A 21,189-nucleotide genomic window follows, 5' to 3' on the forward strand; every position below is an offset into this window, starting at 1 on the left:
TAATAATAGGCCTTTTGTGCAGCACTTTAGAATTTTCAAGTCATTTTTTCATAGGTCATTTCCTGAGTTGGAAGTCAGTTTTGAGACCCACACAAATCTTATTACATTGTGATTAGACTTCATTCTTTACCAAAAGAATATATCCACCTCTCATGTTTTTGTGCTCAAATTAAAGGATTTTAATTTGATCCCTAAAGCAATTTTTAAAATGATACCAGAAAGGAATTTGATCAATGACAACATTATTCTCTAAATATAATTTTTCAATGCCCTGAAGGGAACGGCATTCTGTGGATATGTAAATCAGTTCTATTATCTTACACCTTGAATTTTACCTAAGTGCCATTGTACCAGTGAGCTGGGGAGAAAATATAGGAGGAGGGAAAGAGGCCCCAAAATGAAAGAAATGGGTAAAAGCCAGAAAGAAAATTGTCCTTCCTTTAGTCATATGGAGCAGGGTGGCTTGAGGAAAAGGGGAGCTTGTTAGAAAATTAATAAATTTGTCCACTCATTATTTATTAAGGCCCTACTTGCTATATGCAATGAAAGACACAAGAAGGTACCATTTATAGATGTTAAAATCTAACTGTGGAAATGAGATACCTAAAAGGTTAGATATTAAATGATAAAATGCCAAAATGCATGTCCCGATAATAAGGCTCTGAGAATTCGGAGAAACAAAACCAGCAGGAGTCGAAATTGGTCTGGTAAGCGGTGCTTAAGCTCGATCTTGGAAAGGGGGTCGAAAATTTGGTTTCTCATGTCTCTGATGACTCTCTGTGACTGTGTAGATTTATCTCCATTCTTGTCTACCTCTCTTTTAATGCTTCGCCATATATTAGCATATTAATTTCTTGGTTATACCAGATATTCCTCTGACTAGGTGATACCTGACTTCCTGTGTGTTGGTTAAAGCTCCCTGTGCCTATAAACCTATGCCTTCCTGTCTTCCCCAGGTTGCACACTGGAGAATCCTCATGCCTTATCAATCAGCCCTTTTAAAGCATTCTCTCCTCAGCCACCAAAGTTTTTCAAGCCCCTAATGCCTGTAAAAGAGGAGCATAAGAGAAGGATAGCTCTTGAAGCAAGACCTCTCCTAAGCCAGGAGGTAAATGCCTGACTTGTCTGTACCATGTGAGATAGAAAAGCATCGGTCGTGTTGCCTGTGGAGAAGTAACAGTTTGCATTAACAAGCCAGAGGCTGCATGTAGATACACATGTGGGATCCCTTCATGGGTCCTATTCTGGAACACCTCTTTCTCAAGGACACGGGTTCATGGTAGAAATTTTTTATTTGTTGTAATTGCTGTTGTTTTCTTTGTGCCTATGGAGTTTCACCGTCTTTTTTTATCTTTCAAGTGAGAAAGAGATGTTCCCTAGGTGTTCTGAAAATATTAAAGGCTTTCATTTTTTTGTTTGTTTGATAAAACCGGTTATGCTATTTGCCATAAAATCTGTGTAGTCTTGTCAGATTTCATTAGTAGTTTAACTCTAGCCTCTAAAATTGTTTGCTGCACTACTCACATGTAATAAAGATGTTTGTATCGCTTTTCTAACTTGCACGTACTTAATGTGTATTTCGGCTGTCATCGTCCTCTGTGTGTGATGCATCTGTGTGTCTTAACCTTTGCAGAGCATGTCTCCATCTCAGGCTCATAACCCTGGCTGCATTGTCCCCTCGGGAAGCAATGGCAGCAGCTTGCCAGTAGAACACAATAGCAAACGTGAGAAGAAGATTGTAAGTTCTGGAACCGTTTCTGTCATATTGCCTGGTGGTGGGTTTAAGGCCCTTTCACAGTCGGTCATCCGAATACTTTAGAAAAAATTAAGATATGTATTGGGTCTTTGTTTTGTTTTGTTTTTTTTTAAATGTGACCATCAGTTGTGACCTGTGATTTTTTTCTAAGTGTTTATTCTATTTTATTTATTTATTTTTTTTTGCTCAGTATAAATTTGGTTAGAAAAAGGGGAAAAGGCACTTTTCATGATTCTAGACTTTATAAAAAGTGTAACAAAAAGATCACTTTAACTAATCTTGAATCTTTCTGATGTGCCTGTACATATTGGCCAGATTCTGAAGTTAATCTACCTAGAGGAATTGCACTTCCTTGGAGTAAGTAATCATGCATTTAGCTGTGGGTATGTTTGCAAGCTTTTTTCATGTCGCTCGATGCTTTTGCCAGATTGTTCTGTAGTTTGTAGCCACACTCCAGTCCATCATCGCATATCATCATCATCATCGTCATCATCTCTACATCCCAGATAGCCTTTTCAAATTTGCTCGCTAAACATATTCCACATCCCTTGGTGTCAGTCTCGCTTTCAGGATGGCTTATTTATATTTTACCACAGGCAGGTTGAAGCTCTACCTGTAAAACCTCACTCTCCAGCACTTGGTTTTCAAACTACAAATTTGAGAGAAATCACTTATAAAACACTGTATACCAGGCACTTTGGATTATTAATGATACCTCAATTTAAGAAAACAAAAAACAAAAACTCCCCACACAAACAAACAGAAAAACTGTATTCTCAGACCTGTAAATATTACTCCAATTTTGTGTCTGGGCTTTCACCCTCGAGCGGCTTCTCCCAGACTTTGAACAAGTAAAGCAGCTTGGAGCAAGAGGTGTCTGCTTGATTGACGTGTGTGTGCAGGCTGCTCTGTGGGCAGAGTGTGGGAAGTTTCCTTTCCCAGCTGCACCACGTCAGATCCATTCCAGAGGCTCATTATGTGAGCCCTTTAACAGTTCTGGAATATGCTGCTAATGCACACCGCGTGAAACTAACCAGTCCGGATATGCAGTTGGCCACTCTGCTGCATGCTTGGAGTGCTAGCGGATCTTAGGAAATGACCTTCCCATTCCTCCTGTGCACTGCGGGAAGGAGAAAAGGCATCATTTCCCCCGTCCTCTCAGCCCCTCTCCGCTTCCTTTGCCTGTGTTCTCCCTGTCCCTCTAGCCCCACATCCCCATCCTAATTCTTGCTGGAGGAGAGAGTGCACAACAACAGCTGCTCCTCCAAATCTTAATGAGCTGCTCAGTCACTTAGTTGACCACCCCCTGCTTAATTAATAGAGGCTGCATCATGGGCTAGAAAGGCCAGGTGGCTCCTTCGTTACCCTCAAATTGTCTGGCTCTCTGGCTGATTGGATCTGTTTATTGACGTGGCCCTTACCACCATGGTGCAGAGGCACTACATTAAACTCATTTTACCAGTAGATACATTTTGGTAAAACACATTAAAGAACAGCTGGAGCCCCGTTGGTGTGACTGAGGAGCTGAGCATCAACCTATGATCCCAGAGATCACGGTTCAATTCCTGATCAGGGCACATGCCCGGGTTGCGGGCTCAGTCCCCAGTAGGGGGCTTACAGGAGGCAGCTGATCAATGACTTTCTCATCATTGATGTTTCTCTCTCTCTCTCTCTCTCCCTCTCCCTCTCTCTTCCTCTCTTTGAAATCAATAAAGACATACTTATTTAAAAAAAAAAAAAAAAAAGAGCTGGATGACCATTCTGGGCTGCCCAGCAGATGGTTTCACTGGTTTCAGAGTTGGCCTAATAGTTATTTTCCATACTTTGATATTTTAAAATAAAATGTATCTCAAGACTTCTGCCTAGCAGGGGCAGGATGGAACCAGATTCTCTTGACCCAGGAAGTCGCAAGCAGCAGTTGCACTCTGCGTGCCAGAACATACCATGAAGTCCACTGAGCAGGACTCGATGGTACCTCTTGAGAGATGGGCCTCTGCTCTCCTTAGAAGTCTGGCTTGCTGAGCACTCTTCATCTCTGAAGCTGTTGAACTGTTTGACTTATTTCAGATACAGCTTTTCTAGCATGTTTTGGTAGATTTTATGGGTGTTACTTGCTTGATCTGAGCTTCTGGTTTCTCTTTAGGAAGCTTTAGTTTTATTTTTCCCCTTATAAATGAATATAAACTGCTTTATTCCTTTGTTCCTAATTCATTTTCTTTTTCCACTCTTGAAAAATGAGGGAGTAAATCAGTGGTTCATCCTGATCAAGGGAGTTTGAAATCATTTTTGAGAAGCAATATTGAGACATTGTTCCTTTTATTTTTTTAGCTCATCTTATTATAAAAGTAACCTGTAGTGTCACATAAAATATAATGAATATAGCTATGCTCAGTCCTTTAAAGCAGTATTTTGATATCATTTAAGACATGTACTTCCTGTCTTGTATAAATATGATAAAGGCAGCGATATGTATTTGGAGTCTGTGTGAGTCAGGAAGCAGAGAGAAGAGCAGAAAGTCATTTATCCTTCTCTTAGGTCTTGCATACCCAGCATGTGGCTTATTTCTCTCATTTAATGTACAAAACAAGACGTTGAGTGACTTGCCCAAGGTCTCACAGTTGATGAGGGTATAAGAACAAAGGCTCCATCCCTCTGCAGAATTGGGCTGACCCCTGTGACCCCAGAGTTGGTGCAGTTTCAGTCACCCCTCTGTTGCTCTTCCTGAAAGGGGCTGCACCCCCCTTAGCGCCATGGACAGAAGTACTGGGGGCCGTTGGCTCATACAGTCTTTCTGAAAACAGAGACCATCTCTCTGATGAACAACACAGACCCATTTACAGTGGGAGTGAAAATGACTTTGATCAAGTGAAACTCCTTGTGCAGAGTCACTGCTTTATGTGGGTTTTGATTCCTTCTTAAAATCAAGGTCGTTTTTCTACAAGTAAATATCAGCCGCTTAAAATAAATGGCAGAAATTAAATTGTGAAGACTGTAGCTATAGAGAACTGCAAGCTTGAGAACTTGATTGCATGATCTGCGTTTAAGGAGAGTTTTCATTCTTTTTGTCTTTAAAACATAGTAGGAAGGTGCTTAGTTGAGTCTTCTTTAAGATACAATGATAAATAATATTTCTGGAATAAAAGATCTATGTAACCAGTTTCCCTTAACATACAATTTAGGACAATTAAGTCCTGTGTTTTCTTTTTGAAGACAATAATTCGATAAACTTTCAGTCTCCTTTCATGTGTTAAAACATATTTCATATAGACTCGGTTTTCTTTTCTCTGGAATTAGTTTCCCTCCCGCCTTAGCCCTTCTTTCCCCCGTCCCCACCCCAAGTGCATAACTATGTTCTGATCCCTATTTGAACTTAGCGTCTTGGGGTTTTTGTAGACTCTGTCTGCAGTTTTACTAAAGGTCATTCTCATCCTTTAGGGATAATTTTTTCATCTTTGTGAGTTTGATAAATGTATACTGATTTCCACACATGAGATTCGTGATTGAATATTTCACTTTTTTTATTTTAGGATGGCAGGCCTTTCCTCAGTCTACAGAAGAAATAATTTGAGGCATAAAAAGGGCTCCAAATTTGGTTTCCTCGCAACAACTAACTTTTTAGTAAAACACTACATCAGGGACTCCTGGGTGTGGGGAGTTATGTTTCTTTGCTTAAGTCTAAAGGAAGTATGAGAGCTACAAACACTCGCAATTCAGTTTTGAGTCTAAACAAGTCAAGTGGAGAATCTAGAAAATATTGACAGAGGCTACTGATCCAGACAATTCTGTCCAGTCCTTGCCCCTTTACTAACATTCCCCCAACCCTGGAGGAAGAACGCTGTATCCCACCCATTGTTTAGCAGTGGCACTTAATTAGAATTCAGCTAAAGCCTGCCCGGGATGGCTCAGTGGTTGAGCGTCACCCCATGAACCAAGAGGTTGAGGTTCGATTCCCGGTCAAGGCACATGCCCAGGATTCGGGCTCGATCCCCAGTCAGGGGCGTGCAGGAGGCAGCCAATCAATAACTCTCATCACTGATATTTCTCTTTCCCTCTCCCTTCCTCTCTCTGAAATCAATAAAAACATTTTAAAAAAAATTTTCAGCTAAAGATAAGATAGCAAAAGATTAGTGTTGCCAGAAAATTTGCTTTACTAATTTCTGGAACTTTATCACTGATATTTGATATTCACCTTTAATTAATAGCCAAGGAATTAAGACTACCGATGGTTTTATTTTTTTATTATTATTATTTTAAAAAATATATCTTTATTGATTTCCGAGAGAGGAAAGGAGAGGGAGAGAGAGAGAAACATCAGTGATGAGAAAGTCACTGATCGGCTGCAGCCCGCAACCTGGGCATGTGCCCTGACCGGGAATCGAACCCCGATCGCCTGGATCCTAGGTCGACGCTCAACTGCTGAGCCATGCCTCGCTGGGCCCAATGGTTTTAAATAATTTATGTTCAAGTTATTTTTAAAACTGAAAAGCTCTAAAAGAGTATTAAACTATTTTTAGGTATTTAGCATCTAATAAGATAGAAAAAAAAATTACAATAAAATTTAGATGAAATTTGTGTTGATTTGTGAACTGCCGTCTGCCATATCGGTGGGGCGTGGTCGTGTTCCCCCTCCTCTGTCTCTGCCCCTCTACACCCCTCCCTGGGTCTCGCTCTGACCACGAAGGCTGATGTCTTGGTTCCAGGGAATTTCCATCCGCCCAGGCAGTGTCCGGGATTTTTCTCAGAACAGGGACCCAAAGGCGTAACTCCCTGAGGGCAGGCACCATGCCCGTTGTTGCTCAGCATTGATATTCCCAGTTCTTAGGACAATGGCTGGGGCATAGAGGGTGCTAGATAAATGTTGAATGAAAGTCACGTTTTAAAAGAGAAAAGGAATATTTGCAGTGTCATCAAATGTTTATGAGGTTCATTAGAAATGGCTAGATAGCAATATCATTTGTTTTTATTTGAATGTAAAATACCCATATGTTTTTACACTGCGTTCCACAAAGTATAAGAGGATCACTGGGAGAGTGACTGGGGAGTTGACAATACCCACTTTTGCATATTTACCAATCTTTATAAACAGAATTCTAAAGCTATTTGACAAAGGAGATTTCCATTTAAATCTTACCTTCCTCACCTTCTAGCCAAATCCTCTGTCCATGCTTCTCAAAACCCCCGAAAAGGTGATTGTCAGGTTGACTGTTAGCACTTTACCACCTTCTGATATTTGGTATAATACTGAGAACGGGTGTTGAGATCGTGTTCTCAGCCTCTCTGCTGTCGGGGCCTTATTTTCCTGCCCTCTCTACCGTAAAATAACTCAGAAACATTCACAAGCCCCCTGACTCACCTGCACTGTCTCCCCAAGGTGGGGACTATAAGAACGCGTGAAGCAGCGCCCTCTCTGGCGGTCCCTCTCCCTCTTAATCAGAGAAGGGGCCACATCCCAACTGGAGGCCGGTCACGCATCCGCTGCACTTGGTCCTGTCCTCCTTAAACCAGGGGCGGGAAAGCTTCTAATGAGCGTGGAGTGCGCCCGAAGAAAGAAATCGTCAGAGTAGGCGATGGTGGGCTTGTGGGCACAGATCCCTGAGAGTAATGCGCCTGTGTCTTCAGTAGGCGACGGGGGTTAGCCAGGCTCATGAAGCAAAGAAAAACCCCAAGCGCGACTGCCTTTAGTAGTGAAGCATTTAACACTTGTCTCCACGGTACAGTTGCTGTCAGGAGCTAATGAGTGGCGTCTGCTTCGATCCTGTAGGACTCCGAGGAGGAGGAGAACGACCTGGAAGCTCCGCGCGGGAGGCTGACGGGCTCACAGCCTTACGTGCCCGTGGAGTTTGCTGACTTCAGCGTTTACAATGCCAGCTTGGAGAACAGGGAGTGGTTCTCTTCTAAAGGAGATTTGACGAACTCCAGGGCCTTGGAGAAAGAAGTGTCCCGTAGCCCCACCACCAGCAGTATTACCAGTGGCTACTTTTCCCACAGTGCCTCCAACGCCACCCTGTCCGACATGGTGGTCCCCTCCAGCGACAGCTCAGATCAGCTCGCCCTTCAGACGAGGGACGCAGACTCCAGCGAGCACTCTGGACCATCACTTGGGCACGATTTCAGACCGTCCTCCAACAAAGAGTTGACAGAGCTAGAACGAGGCTTGGTGAGGGATAAGATCATGACGGTGCCACTCAAGGAAAACAGTGCCTTAGCCAAAGGGAGCTCATCGTCCCAAAGCATCCCTGAGAAAAACTCCAGAATGTTCTGTAGGACTGGCTCGCTTTCAGAACAAGATGCCTGCTCCAGCAGGAATGGCCACGCTGCCCGGGAGTTCTGCCCCAGGGAGGTGACCGTAGAGCACACCACAAACGTCCTCGAGGACCACTCTTTCACAGAGTTCATGGGGGCGTCAGACGGGAAAGATTTTGATGCTTTGACAGATTCTGCTGCTGGAGAGATTTCAAGTAGGAAGAACCTACCAAATAAAATGGACAGTGAGAGTGTTTCAGATGAGCCCCAGGACTCTGGCCAGCAGCGTTCCTCGGCGGAGAATGACCAGGTAATAAATTCCAGAGGCATTCCTTTGGGTTCGGTGCTGTCAATGAACACATCTCATTGTGCACCAACCCCCAGAGGCCCTTCACCTCAGTGACTTAGGAGGAGAGATTCATTCAGGGGTTTCCGACAAGGAAGATGGGCCCACCTGGGAGCAAGCTCACATGCTGCCCCGCTGTGTGTGGGGAGCAAGTCCGTTTGCATAGTTTCAGAGCGAACTAGGAAGTACATAGGAGCACTGGCATGTGGGTTTTGTTGAATTCAGCATTTATGTGGGATAGGATCAGTCAGCTTCATTCATTCCCTGAGATGTTTAATTCTGGTAGTGTCTACTATATTTCATCAGATTAGTGGTTTCCGTTGCATATCAGATACACCATTACTTTATGTATCACTAAGAAGAAATCCTTCCAATTAAACTACATCATATCAGCAATTGTAAGACACAACCCAATTGCAGAGATGTTAAATGTACAGGAAATAGCTTGCATCGTGGAATTGATAAAATGCAGTCTAGGCGCCCATAGGATAAAAGGGGCTTTGGGGAAGTACAGGTGAATTCCTTGAGCAACTGAAGTTTGGGCTTTAGAAATTACCCAGATTGGTTTATTTAATTCTTATATTGGAACAAAATGGATTTTTGCTAGTAGTCTAAGGAAAATAGAAAATTATATAAATAAGAGATTATCTGCTTCTGAGCACTTTGCTCCTGAGTGCCACCATTTCTACCCTTTAAGGATCGCTGTTTTGGCCTCACAGCCAAAGCACCGCTGTGTAAGGGATATGGGGGTGCCAGCACTTAGCAGAACAAAGAGCTGAACGAACTAGAAAGTGGCTCAGTGAAGGAGAAGACAGCCCTGGTGCCGTTCAATCTCTGTTTTGGGAGGAAGTTACCATTTCAGTTTGGTGGATTTTTCCCACCCAAGTTTTCCTTTCTAGCCCTTAAAATTTCAGTGTGTGGTCATGTATACAGCATACTTATAAACTGCAAAACCTAAACAGTGATCTCTTACAACAAGAAAAGGACTCCTTTCCCCAACTTAAGAATGTATAATAAAGTTACTCAGAACTGTTCTTGCAAACCAAACACTCGTTGGCTTAAAAGTTGTCTTCCTCTACACTGACCTGCAGGCAGAATCTGCATTGCTGACCTACATCCGCTTTTCGGTCCCTTTTCCGAGAAGTCCAAGAAGGACTTGGCTACTTAGCCCACAGATCATTCTTCACCCTAGAACAGTGCTTCTCAACCTAAATTACAGTGAATTCCTTGGGGGTGTTGGGAGAGGGTGCCTCTTAAAAATTCAGATACCCAGGAGTCACTGCCCTCCACACCTAAGATTATACTTCCGTTGGGACGGATCCTGGGGGGGTAAGGTTTTCTCAGACCCCTCTATTGAAGTAAGACGAGGCCGGGTGTCTGAGGGCTGCACTGTGAGACACAGCCCATAGGAGAGGGAAGAGGGACAGCAGCCCCCTCATTTCACTGCCTGCTTATCTGGAACCCAAGACACAGGAAGAATACCTGGGTTTTGCTTTTGAAAGTCTCCTGAACTGTGTGTCCCTGCCAAAGATCTTGGTTGAAAGGGGGAATTTAGGAAAATATTTGTTGTATTAGGGTAATGTGGGATTATGGTGAAATTTTACTTTTTCATTTCTTTGGTATTTTTGTTATTTTAGTTTTAATAAGTTGTTTTGACCCTGTAACAGTTTGAGAACTTTTTAAGGACCGAAGTTTGACTTCTGTTCTCACCTTGATAAGACTTAGCATGTGGGCCCAGAAATAACAGTTTTTTACTTTCACTTTGGGTCTTGCTGTCCATTACTTTAACTAGAAGCTTCACCTTGGGGCCAGGTTTCTCCCTTGTATACTGTAAATTTTAGAACTGGAATCCATTGTAAACTGAATCCTGTGGGCCCCTTTAGGAAGAGCCCCTTGTGTGAGGTGGGGCTGTCTGGCTGGGGGTGGTCCCTGTGGGTGGGGAGGGGAGGCGGGGATTGGAGCTTGAACTCACTAACCTCTGAATTCCAGGGGAGCAGGACCTCGACTGCCCGGTGAAAGGCAGCAGGCACTTCCTCCACAGGCCCAGCACCTTGGTCCCGGGTCTCCCTCAAATGCACCAGCCTCACCTTTAAAACATGCTGCGCCCAGCAGGACCTCAGACCAGCGTGGAAAAAGCCTGCGCTCCCCGGGCCACCACCTCTCCCCTCCAGAGCAAGAAGCAGCAGCGGCGCTCTGCCACCTGGGCGAATCCACAGCTTCTGCTTTTTCCAGAAAGCCAGAGAACCGAAAACCCTGGATTAATTAAGTGGCAGTATTTTTGTTTGCACTTACTACACACCACCCTGTGTAGAAACCTCCACAGATTCAAACAAACTTATTCTTGTACAAATTTAATCAGTTCTTACTGTAGAATCTGGAGTCAACACTCTAATGTGGTGTTTTGGGTTTTTTTTATAAATAATATATATTATGTATATGAAATGTGTATCTATAGCATGTCTGCTCTGAGACAGACAGGACTGCACACTGAAATGCAGATAAAGTGGTTTGTAGGAATCAAGGTACCGGACTTTGTTACAAAGCAGTTGGGCGATCTGATCTCGTACACACGTGCGGATGAGACATGTCACTGCCTGAGAATGAGGCTGCAGATCCCCCTGCAGAACAGGTTACAGAATGCCGTTCTTTATAACCAAAGAACTTCCACACGACTGACCGGTTTTGCTGTCCACTCTTGTTTTCTGTGTACATATATGTTTGACTGCAAGTTTGGTGCCATACGCCCCTTGGCTACCAGGCCACACGCTGCCGACCTGTCCCGTTTCATAAGCACACTGAGAACTCCCACAGCTGTGTTCTTTGGTCTTCCACCTGGCCCGCCACCTGCTGACCTGACGTCGTATTATAACCGCTGACAGTGACCGGGGCCACACCGCCAGCATTGCTCACACCTTGGTCCAGCCCAGCGAGGCAGGCAGAGTGGGAAACCAGTATTACTGTACAAACACGAGGACATCCCAAGAGTTGGATTGGGGTCGGGGAGGGGGGTGTTGGTTTTTGTCTTTTTGTGGTTTTGTTTGGATTGGTAGGTTTCATTGTGGTATGGTTTTTACTGTTGCTGTTGTACTTAATTCTGGAAAATGCTGAAGAGATGGAATGAGCTGCGAGGTTCGCAGGTGCCCACTTCACCGTGTTTGCAGATGATTGAATACAGATGACCCTGCTGTCCGTGTCTCCATGTGTAAAATTCTGCTAGTGGAGACATGGGAAGGATTGTGTGCGTGGGAAGTTTTGCAGAGGTCCTTTACGTACCTGTTCTGTCGATGCCTGTTCAGCTGGTCTGGAGGTGCAGCAGTCAGTGTGTGTGAGAGCGAGAGAAGGTGCCCAGCCCGCCGCGCCGTTTCTCTGTAAGTTCTTAGCATTGGTAAATGGATAAGATATTGGAGACTTTAATGAAAAGCTGCTGTTCATGATTTTTGTGTATAGTGAGCTGACTGTAGTATTTTGCTATTGTCTGTTTTGAAAAAGAAAAACTGTAATTTATATCCCCTCTCAACTTTATTGTATTTAATTGGTACAGATTGTGTGTGTGTTTTAGAATACAGACGGTCTAATTCAGATTTTAAAACAGCGGCTGTTTGTCTTTAATACTCTGCCATTAGTTTCAGGTCTGATTTTCCACATTTGTGTGTCTCATGTCCCTGCAGCTTAAACAATATTAGTCACAGCCAACAGTTATTGTAGGTTTACTGTGTACTACGCACTGTTCCCAACACGTGATATTTATCATCTCCGTTAATCCTCACAGCGACACGTGCCGTAGGTACTGTTCTTATTGCGTGTTTGATGAATTGAAAACAGGTAGAGAGGTTAGTGCCATCAGTTTCTCCTCTCCCTGTTCTGTCTGGTGATGTGTCATGGGGGCGCAGGCAGGGCTGCGGTGAGTGTCGAAGTCCCAGACTGACCGGCATTGGTGGGGCGTCAGCAGCGGATAGGACAGGGCGTGTTATTCATGGTCACGGTGCTTAAAGCAATTTTTAGAGCAAGGAGCAGCGCCTGCCATCCATGCAATAGTAGCTAAAGATAATATGAAAGATTTATCTAAAAATGCTATTACAGAGTCCTTTCAGGAAAGTCTCAGTTGTTTACAATAGCCTTTCTGAAGTAATCAAGAATTAGATCTAACTATTCTGGACAGGAGTGTCCTATATAGACTACCAGGAAAAAGTAGAGATGGGGGGGGGGAGGGGACTAAAACTTCTTTGAGTTTTACAAAATAGAGGTTGGGGTGGACAGCAGCTATGCAGTATTTAAATAAACTATGACAAATACAAATACAGTTCAAGACAAAATGAACAAGTTATCATTCCATTACTAGTGTGAGATCAGTGGTATTTGGTCATTGACAGTGTCACTTGTCATTCTGACTGAGAGCAACTGGTTTTAGGACATAGTTTCTGGGATAGTTAAGTATAGGCATGTGTTTAACTGTTAATTTCCAAAGTACGTAATTACCATTGTCATCACATTTGTTTATAGTTACTTGGACACATTTTATCATAGCAAAAATATAGCCTGGTGTTTCTAGAGCATCACCTTATGGGAAGGATAACTTTATAAAAATACCTTTAGGGTTAGGTAAGGGGAAGATGCTGTCTTCTATTAAACTATCCTGCACTGACCAATACTTAGTTTTAAAATTACAATATTCAAGCTTTAGAACTATGTTGGAAAAGAAGACAACTAATTACATAATGAAGCTTTATTTTAAAAAGTAAAGCTTTCTTTTCATGTAATTAAAAAGTCTTAAAAGAAGATGTAATGGAACAAGTTCTTGCTGTCTTCTGCTCTGGACCAAGAGCTAAAACCAGAAAGGATGCTCCTGGCTTGCAGTCCCGTCGAGAGCTTTCTGTGTTTGGCTCTGAACTTATTACGATCACACTAGCACAAGTCTCTGTAATGTGAAGCCTACCTCCTAAATTCAAAAAACAACAGCAAATCAATCTGTAATAGATAGCATTTGGTTTTAGACCTTCTAACCTAGAAGAAAGGAAGTCTGTTCGAATGTCCAGCAGTGTCCCACCAGACATCTCGGGGTGACTACAGCTTCAGTTGGTGGGGGGCCTGGAATGGAGAGGACTCCATGAGAACGCTGGGGCACGAGCTCTACTCTTTAACTCTTTATAAACTGGAGCTAACAAAATCCCAAAGTCTAAATTTAACCTGATTGTCATTTGTTTCTAACCCCTCAAGGTGTGGGGAGAGATAATTGCAGATTTGAGTGCCACAAATTAGCTTAAATTGAAAGAAAACATTCTGCAGGTGTCCCAGGACACACGCTCACTTCTGTGTATTCTTGGAAAAACAAGTTATTTTTTTCTCTCTGAGGTTCACTGGGTGCCTCTATTACTGCATCAAGTTCTTCGAAGATTGCAGCTCAAGAGGGTGCCCGGGGTGCCTCAGTCACTGTAATCTGAACCCAGTTGGCAGCAACCACCACCTTGGAGCTTACTGTAGGTTTTCTCGGCGCCAGATTGTCCCTGAGAAAGGAACTCTTAAATCCTTAGGGGACCCTATTCATGAAGACAGTGACAGGTTCATTAATACAACAATAAACGTCTTGTAAAGAAAACGGTTAAGTTTTGAAATTGGAGACTCTGGAAGAAGAGTATTACCTTGAAGGGAGGAAAATGGCCCAGTTTGGTTTTATAGTACAAACCAACTTGACTCTTTCGCAATACCCAAAACACTGGTAACTTTGGATTTTAAAACTGGAGAACAGCCCTGGCCGGTGTGGCTCGACGCGGGTTAGAGCGTCGGCCTGCGGACCAAAGGGTCCCGGGTTTGATTCTGGGTCAAGGGCACGTACCTGGGTAGCAGGTTGGATCCCTGGCCCTGTGTGTCTCTCACATCCATGTTTCTCTCTCTCTTTCTCTCCCCTTCCCCCTCCCTTCCTCCCCTTCTACTCTCTCTAAAGAAAAATCAATTGAAAAAATATCCTGGGGTGTGAGGATTAACAAAAACAAACAAACAGAAAAACAACTAAAAAACAGGTATCTATAACAATTTTAAACAACTGTTTTGGGCCTTCATCTCCTAAATACCTGCCTGAACCAAACCATTTAAAGAGGTTCTTAGGTTCCTTTGTTATCGTTTGTCTTTTCATAGTCTAGCGTGAGTGTGGGGGAATATCAAGCAGAGTAGATGTATTTTCTTTGACTAAAATTTTCCAAAAAATACATCAGAGCCAAAAAGCCACACCTTCGTGTAACTGGTTACTCACCCTTGTTGAATCAGCATAATCTTTACTAGCGAGCTACTTACAAACGCTGGAGTTAAAATACTCAGCCCAGCAACTGCCTAGAAGAGCAGTGCACCAGGAATAGGAACAGAAGATCTTAACCTCGGTACCACTTGCACCCAAAGCTGCCTTAATGACATGAAATGCCAGTGTCCCCACATTATTTCCAGTCCTTTTGTAGGTAGTGGGAAAGCTAGTTATTAATCTATTGCTGCAAAATGAATTACCCTCAAACTCAGCAGTTGAAAACAGCAATAAACATTTCTCATCTCACACAATTTCTGCAGGCCCAGAATTCAGGAGTGGGTAAGTCTGGGTAGTTCCGGCTCCCAACTGCTCATGAGGTCGCAGTCGAGAGGTCAGCTGGAGCTGCAGCTGTCCAAAGGCTTGGCTAGGACTGGGAGACCCACTTGTGGGTGCTTCCCCCTCCCGACACGAGCTTCCTCGCCGTCACTGCTCCACGCGGCTGAGCGTCCCCAGGATGTGCTGTGGTCTTCCCCACAGTGAGGGGTCCAGAGAGAGCCACAGTGCCTTTCATGACCTGGTCTCCGAAGTCACACTTGGTCACCTCCGCCACATTCAGTCCTATAGAAATGAGTTACCAGCCCAGCCCCCGCTGAAGGGAAAGGAATTAGCTCCTCCTTTGGGAAAGAGGAAAGTCTGAGTTTATAGGCATTTTAAAACCACCGTAACTAGCTAAAAGTTACGTAGCTGAGGCCACGGGCCAAAGCAGAGCTAACTGGGACCTGTGAGTGAACACAGGACTCCAACCCTTATTCATACACAGTAGGGTCAAAAGGAAAGCCACAGCTTCATGGAAGAAAAAGATACTAATAAATAAAAAGGTGAAATTCTAGGATGATCTGACTCTGTGAGTTATAGCTGACAGAGAAACTGCACTAATACTCCTGGAAGAGGCAAACGACCAGAAACTTAATTTTGCTTCTTTTTTAGTTATATTTTCACATTGAATTCTTTTCAGATGTGCTTCATTGGCGGCACATGAATGTATTTGATGGCTTTGCTCAAAATAGGAACTGAATCTTAGGAAATTCAAACACACCTTTACGTATTGAATCAAGTAACATTAATGATTGGCTTTAGAAATAAAATTGCCAATAAGAGTTTAAGAATGTAGGATTTTAGTTTTTATTTTTTCTGAAGAGATGGACAAAGATAGGATTATTTTATTATTAAAATGTGATATACAACCAATTGCTTGGAAATAAGCATTTATAAAATGAAACTTTAAATCCAAAACAGAATAACTGGAAAAAGAAATTTAAAATAAAGGGATTTTTTTTTTTTAAGAATAGTTTAAAAAGGAAAACAGATTAACAAAAAAATTAAAAATAGGCTAACAAAAGTGGTGCAGATATGTACAAAGGGATTCCTGGATAGTTTCTCCCTGTTTAAAATTCACCTCTTTCCAGTAAATATTCAGTCAACTCAGACTCAGCATGGGAGCCCTTCTCCCCCTCCCTTGGCCTGTCCCTTGACCGCCTGGCCCCAGGGTAGGTCTGGAAAGTTCGTTTCACTGTCCTGTCAGCCAAGGTAGGCGCCTGTAATCTCTTGTCCTCTGCTGCCTCCTGCTGACCCCTGGTTGAGGAGTAGCTTTTCTCATTTAATTTTTGGGCACAGACTTTTGTCCCAGCTTCAGCCACCACTGCTGTCAGTGACCCTCTGTCCTCGGAAGCTTTCGGCAGGACAGTGGCCCCGGGAAGCTTGGCAGACTCCCCCTGCTGGCCGCGCACCGGTCCTTGCGAGGCTCAGCTCCGCGGGCCTCTGGCCCTGGGCCCTGCGTGGCTCTCCTGTAAATGCTCGCGCGTGGCGAGCCCTGGGCCGTCATGGGGACTCTTAATTCTTAGCTCTCTGCTGCGTCACTCGTGGGGTTTTCCAGGAACCCATCCATCCGTCCAGGAAGGATGAGCTGGGTGCTTCCTGGGGCCCATCCCTCTGCCCCCTGCATCCCACCAAAGCAGGGCTGCCAGGGTGCCAGTAGGGAGACGGCACCGGCCAGGCACCCTCAAAGCCCCTCGCCAGCTGTCTTAGCTTTTAAACGAATGTCTTACTTGTCTCCCCAGACCAAGGCATGGGGCCTGGTCTTCTCTATGCACCCGAAGCATCCCCATCACAGTCTCAACCTCGGAATCTCTGTGTCGCGTCTCTCGTCCCCTTTCCTGGTTCCTCCCGTGTCCCTCCCTTCCTCTCTCTCAGGAACCGCCCTTGTATCATAGGCCATTCTCTCCACGTGTTGGCTGACGACAAAATTCCCTTCAAGCTCTGTAAAGGAAGGCTTTCAGAATTAAGGAAACTGTTCTCATTCAGCAAAACATGGCTCCCCCCTGGCTGGCGTGGCTCAGCGGTTGAGTGTCAACCTATGATCCAGATTGACGTTCGACTCAGGGTCAGGGCACGTGCCCGGGGTGTGGGCTCGATCCCCAGTCGGGGGCATGCAGGAGGCAGCCGATCCATGACTATCATTGATGTTTCTGTCTCTCCCCCTCTCCCTTCCTCTCTCTCTGAAATCAATTAAAATACATTTTTAAACACACACACACACACACAAACCCACGGCTCTCCAGTTTCCTTTAATGAGCCTGAAAGCTAAGCTGTGCTCAGGTACCTAAAGAAGGCGTAGCAGTGACACCAAAGGAGAACCAGGGGTCACATGATTTGTGGAGAGGAAAGATACTCTGTGAATTAAATATCTCCATTGCATTGTTTATTAAGTGTTACGGGCTTTGTTTTCTTTGTCTCGTGAAATAATTTCAACAACCCTGTTAGGTAGGCACTGACATTACACCCATTTTGTACTTGGGGAAACTGAGTCTTAGAGAGGCTAAGCTTTGTTAGGATCACAAAGACCAGAAAATGATGGAGCTGCGCTTCAAGTCCAGGAAGACTGTGTGAATCAGATTCTGTCCGTCTCAGAATCCTGTTGGGAAGAACTGCACAGTGGCTGCCACTGATTGTACCCGACTCTCGGTTTTCTGGATTTCCAGCAGAAAGGGCATTCTCCCCCTCTCCTGGTTGGCTCAGAGACCTTGCTGGCTGCTCCTTTATCTGGTCGCCCCCAGCCTTCAGGGCGGTGAAAGGTGGCTCTTCACTGAAGGAAGGGGCATCCCTGATACAGATCCTGTCGGGAGGTAAGGTAGATCATTCTTTTAAAAAAAGAACGTGCCCGGCCGGGCGTGGCTCAGTGGTTGAGCATCGACCTGGGATCCAGGCGATCAGGGTTCGATTCCCAGTCAGGGCACATGCCCGGGTTGCGGGCTGCAACCGATCAATGACTCTCATCATTGATGTTTCTCTCTCCCTCTCCTTTCCTCTCTCTGAAATCAATAAAGATATATTTTTAAAAAAAAGAAAAAAAAAAAAAAAGGAACGTGAGGCCAGTGCTGCTGCTCATGCAGCCGCTGGGGCGGAGGCCTGGCCGTGCCCCTCTGCGGGCAGACCCGCGCACCCGAGCCCAGGCTGCTCCGTGACGGCCACCGGCAATGCCCGGCACCCGGGGGGGGTGTGTGCGTGCGGCATGCCAGTCTCGTGAGCCCCCGACTGTGACCCCCTGGACCTGGCACTCCTGGAGTCCCTGTGGCTAACCGTCCTCAGCCTTCCCCTCGCCCCAGGGGCCACCAGCAACCCCAGGCCCTGGCTGGGCCCCGCAGCACCCACTCCCTACCTGTGCCTTGGCTCTGCCCGCCCCTGGCGGGGCACTGGTCAGGCGTGAGCCTGGCACCAGTGTCTAAATGTCCATTGTTCTTAGATGAACAATAATAACAAAAGAAAAAGAAAGGAACTTGAAATAATATGCTTATTCTAGTTTAAAATGCTGTCAGAATAAAGGGGTACCATAGTACCCCACTCACTATGTGCGAGCGGTGCTGTGCAGGGGCGACCTCCTTCTAAAGAGTAGGAAGAAGAGGGGGAAAGAGAAGCTTCGTAGAGGAGAAACCTGACAGGTACCGTCCAGGGGATCAAGGTCAATGTCAACAGCGATGTCATGTTGACGTATGTAACTTTCACATGATGTGATGAAAACGATACTTTACCTCTGTGGTCTCCCTCCCATAAACGCACAACCCCAGTCTAGTCATGAGAAAAGCTTGACAAATCCCAGGAAAGGGGCACCTGTAATGTACCTTACCACACTCCTTAAAACTGTCAGACACCAAAAACGAGCACAGCTTCAGACACTGTCACAGCCTGGAGGAGCCTAAGACGACATGACAACTAAGTAACATAATGGGATATCTTGGATGTGATCCTGGGACAGAAAAAGAAATTAGGTTTAAAAAAATTGTGCCTATTGTACAGATAACACATATTCCATTTAACATACATGTTCTATTTTATATACATCCCATTTAGCAAATAACTTCTGAGAGCCTACTATGTAACGAGCCTACTATGTAGGCAATGGGAGTACAGTGTTAAAAAAAATATAGGCATTGGCCCTGCTCTCACAGAGTAGACAGTTTGGGGTGAGAGGGAACAAATATATAGTGTATATATAATACAGGGGTGGGCAAGAGTAGGTTTACCGTCATGAGTACACATGCAGGTTACGTTTACTGCAATAGCTTTATTAACTCTGTGTTTCACGTACTCACAACTGTAAGCCTACTTTTGCCCACCCCTGCATGTATGTGTGTGAGAAGTGTAATGTATTATGATCAGGAACAAGGGGAGGAACCCAGTCTAGTCTAAGGGATCATCAAAGGTTCTCTGTAAGGCGTTTATGTGTAAGCTAAGACCTGAAGGATAAGTGGGAGTTGGTCTGGTGAAGAGATGGGATTGGACCCCAAATGGCAAGACCAGCTTTAAGACTCTCAGAATAACTAAGATGATAGGAGTTGACTTGGTTCTGCTGAAGGAAGAATGGAAGGAGATATGTTTTTAAATAACTATTAGGATGTGGGGGATGGATACTAGCTTAAGGGGTTGGATTTAATGGCTAATGCCCTTAATGCTGATACGAGGGATACAATGGGAAGAACATCTCTGAGAGAGAAGATGACCGATGGGCTGTTTTGGACAGGTGCTCAGTACAGGTGGACTTCTTTTCTCTCAAAGCGACACTTTCTGCCCCTCTGTGGTTTCAGTTTCACTGTTCTCTTCGGTTTCCACTTCCTCCTTCTTTTACTATGCAGTTAAAAAAATGTACCGCTTAAACATATTTTTATAACATTTTCATTAGTAGCCAACTTTATTATCATAGCCTCAAAGTTGGCCTCCCTCAATAAAATACTGAGGAATAAATGTAGCCAAAGAGGTGAAAGATGCGTACATTGAAAACTGTGACACTGATGAAAGAAATTGAAGAAGACACAAGTAAATGGAATAGTAAGTATCCTGTGTTCATAAATTGGAAGAATTAATGTCATTAAAATGTCCATATTACCCAAAGCCATCTATAGATTCAAGGCAATGTCTATCAAGATTCCAATGGCATTCCTTATAGAGATTTTAAAAAAAATCCTAAAGTTCATATGGAACCACAAAAGACACCGAGTAGCCAAAGCAATTCTGAGAAAGAAGAACAAGCTTTAGGCATCACACATTCTGATTTAAAACTATATCTCAAAGCTATAGTAGTCAAAACAGTATGGTATAAAAATGGACTGAGAAACCAATGTAACAGAATCAAAGGCCCAGAAATAAACCCAAGCATATGCACTCAGCTAATCTTTGACAAGAGAGCCAAGAATACTCAATGCAGAAGGGACAGTCTCTTTTATATATGATGCTGGCAAAATCAGATATTCACATGCAAAAGAATGAAACTAGGGCCCTATTTTACACCACTCACAAAAAGTTTTCTTGAAATGGATTAAAGACTCAAACATAAGGCCTGAAATCTAAACGACACTCCTAGAAGAAAACACAGAAAAAAGACTCCTTGACATTGGTCTCAGCGATGATTTTTTTTATATGATACCTAAAGCACAAGCAACAAAAGCAAAAATAAACAAGACTGCATCAGACCAAAAATCTTCTGCACCGCAAAAAGAATGACCAATAAAATGAAAAGGCAACCTATGGAATGGGAGAAAATATTTGCAGATCATATATCTGATGAGGGGTTTATATCCAAAAATATATAAGAAAATCCTACAACTCAATCGCAAAAAACTCGCAAGCAATCTGATTTTAAAATGGGCAAAAAATGCCCAGCCAGGCGTGGCTCAGCAGTTGAGCATCGACCTGGGATCCAGGAGATTGGGGTTCGATTCCCAGTGAGGGCACATGCCCGGGTTGCAGGCTGCAGCCAATCAATGACTCTCACATCATTGATGTTTCTCTCTCTCCCTCTCCCTTCCTCTCTCTGAAATCAATAAAAATATGTATTTTAAAAATAAAATAAAATAAAATAAAATGGGCAAAAAAGATCTGAATAGGCATTTTTCCGAAGAAGACATTCGAGTGGCCAACAGGTACATGAAAAGGTGCCCACGTCACTAATCAGCAAGGAAATCCAAACCAAAAAGCACAGTGAGATGTATCACCTCACATTTATTAGAATGGCTGTTGTCAAAAAGACAACAAACAAGTGCTGGGAAGGATGTGGAGAGAGGCAAC

General features: G+C 44.0%; 1 protein-coding gene across 7 annotated transcripts in view; it reads left to right on the forward strand.

Moving 5' to 3' along the window:
• KIF13A (kinesin family member 13A) overlaps positions 1-11,931 on the forward strand; it is a 180,255-nt gene extending 168,324 nt beyond the window's left edge. For 3 of the 7 annotated variants that reach the window (XM_081145266.1, XM_081145268.1, XM_081145269.1), the window contains 4 exons: positions 957-1,108; positions 1,634-1,738; positions 7,518-8,309; positions 10,335-11,930. In XM_081145266.1, the coding sequence (XP_081001392.1) occupies positions 957-1,108; positions 1,634-1,738; positions 7,518-8,309; positions 10,335-10,361 (1,076 nt within the window). In that variant the 3' untranslated portion in view covers positions 10,362-11,930. Of the gene's footprint in view, positions 1-956; positions 1,109-1,633; positions 1,739-7,517; positions 8,310-10,334 lie in introns of all 7 variants that reach the window. The other 4 variants (XM_081145270.1, XM_081145271.1, XM_081145272.1 and 1 more) reach the window with 2 other exon arrangements.
• Positions 11,932-21,189: the final 9,258 nt, after the last annotated feature.

This window comes from Miniopterus schreibersii (genome assembly GCF_964146895.1).
Source record: "Miniopterus schreibersii genome assembly, chromosome: 8".
NCBI lineage: Eukaryota > Metazoa > Chordata > Mammalia > Chiroptera > Miniopteridae > Miniopterus > Miniopterus schreibersii.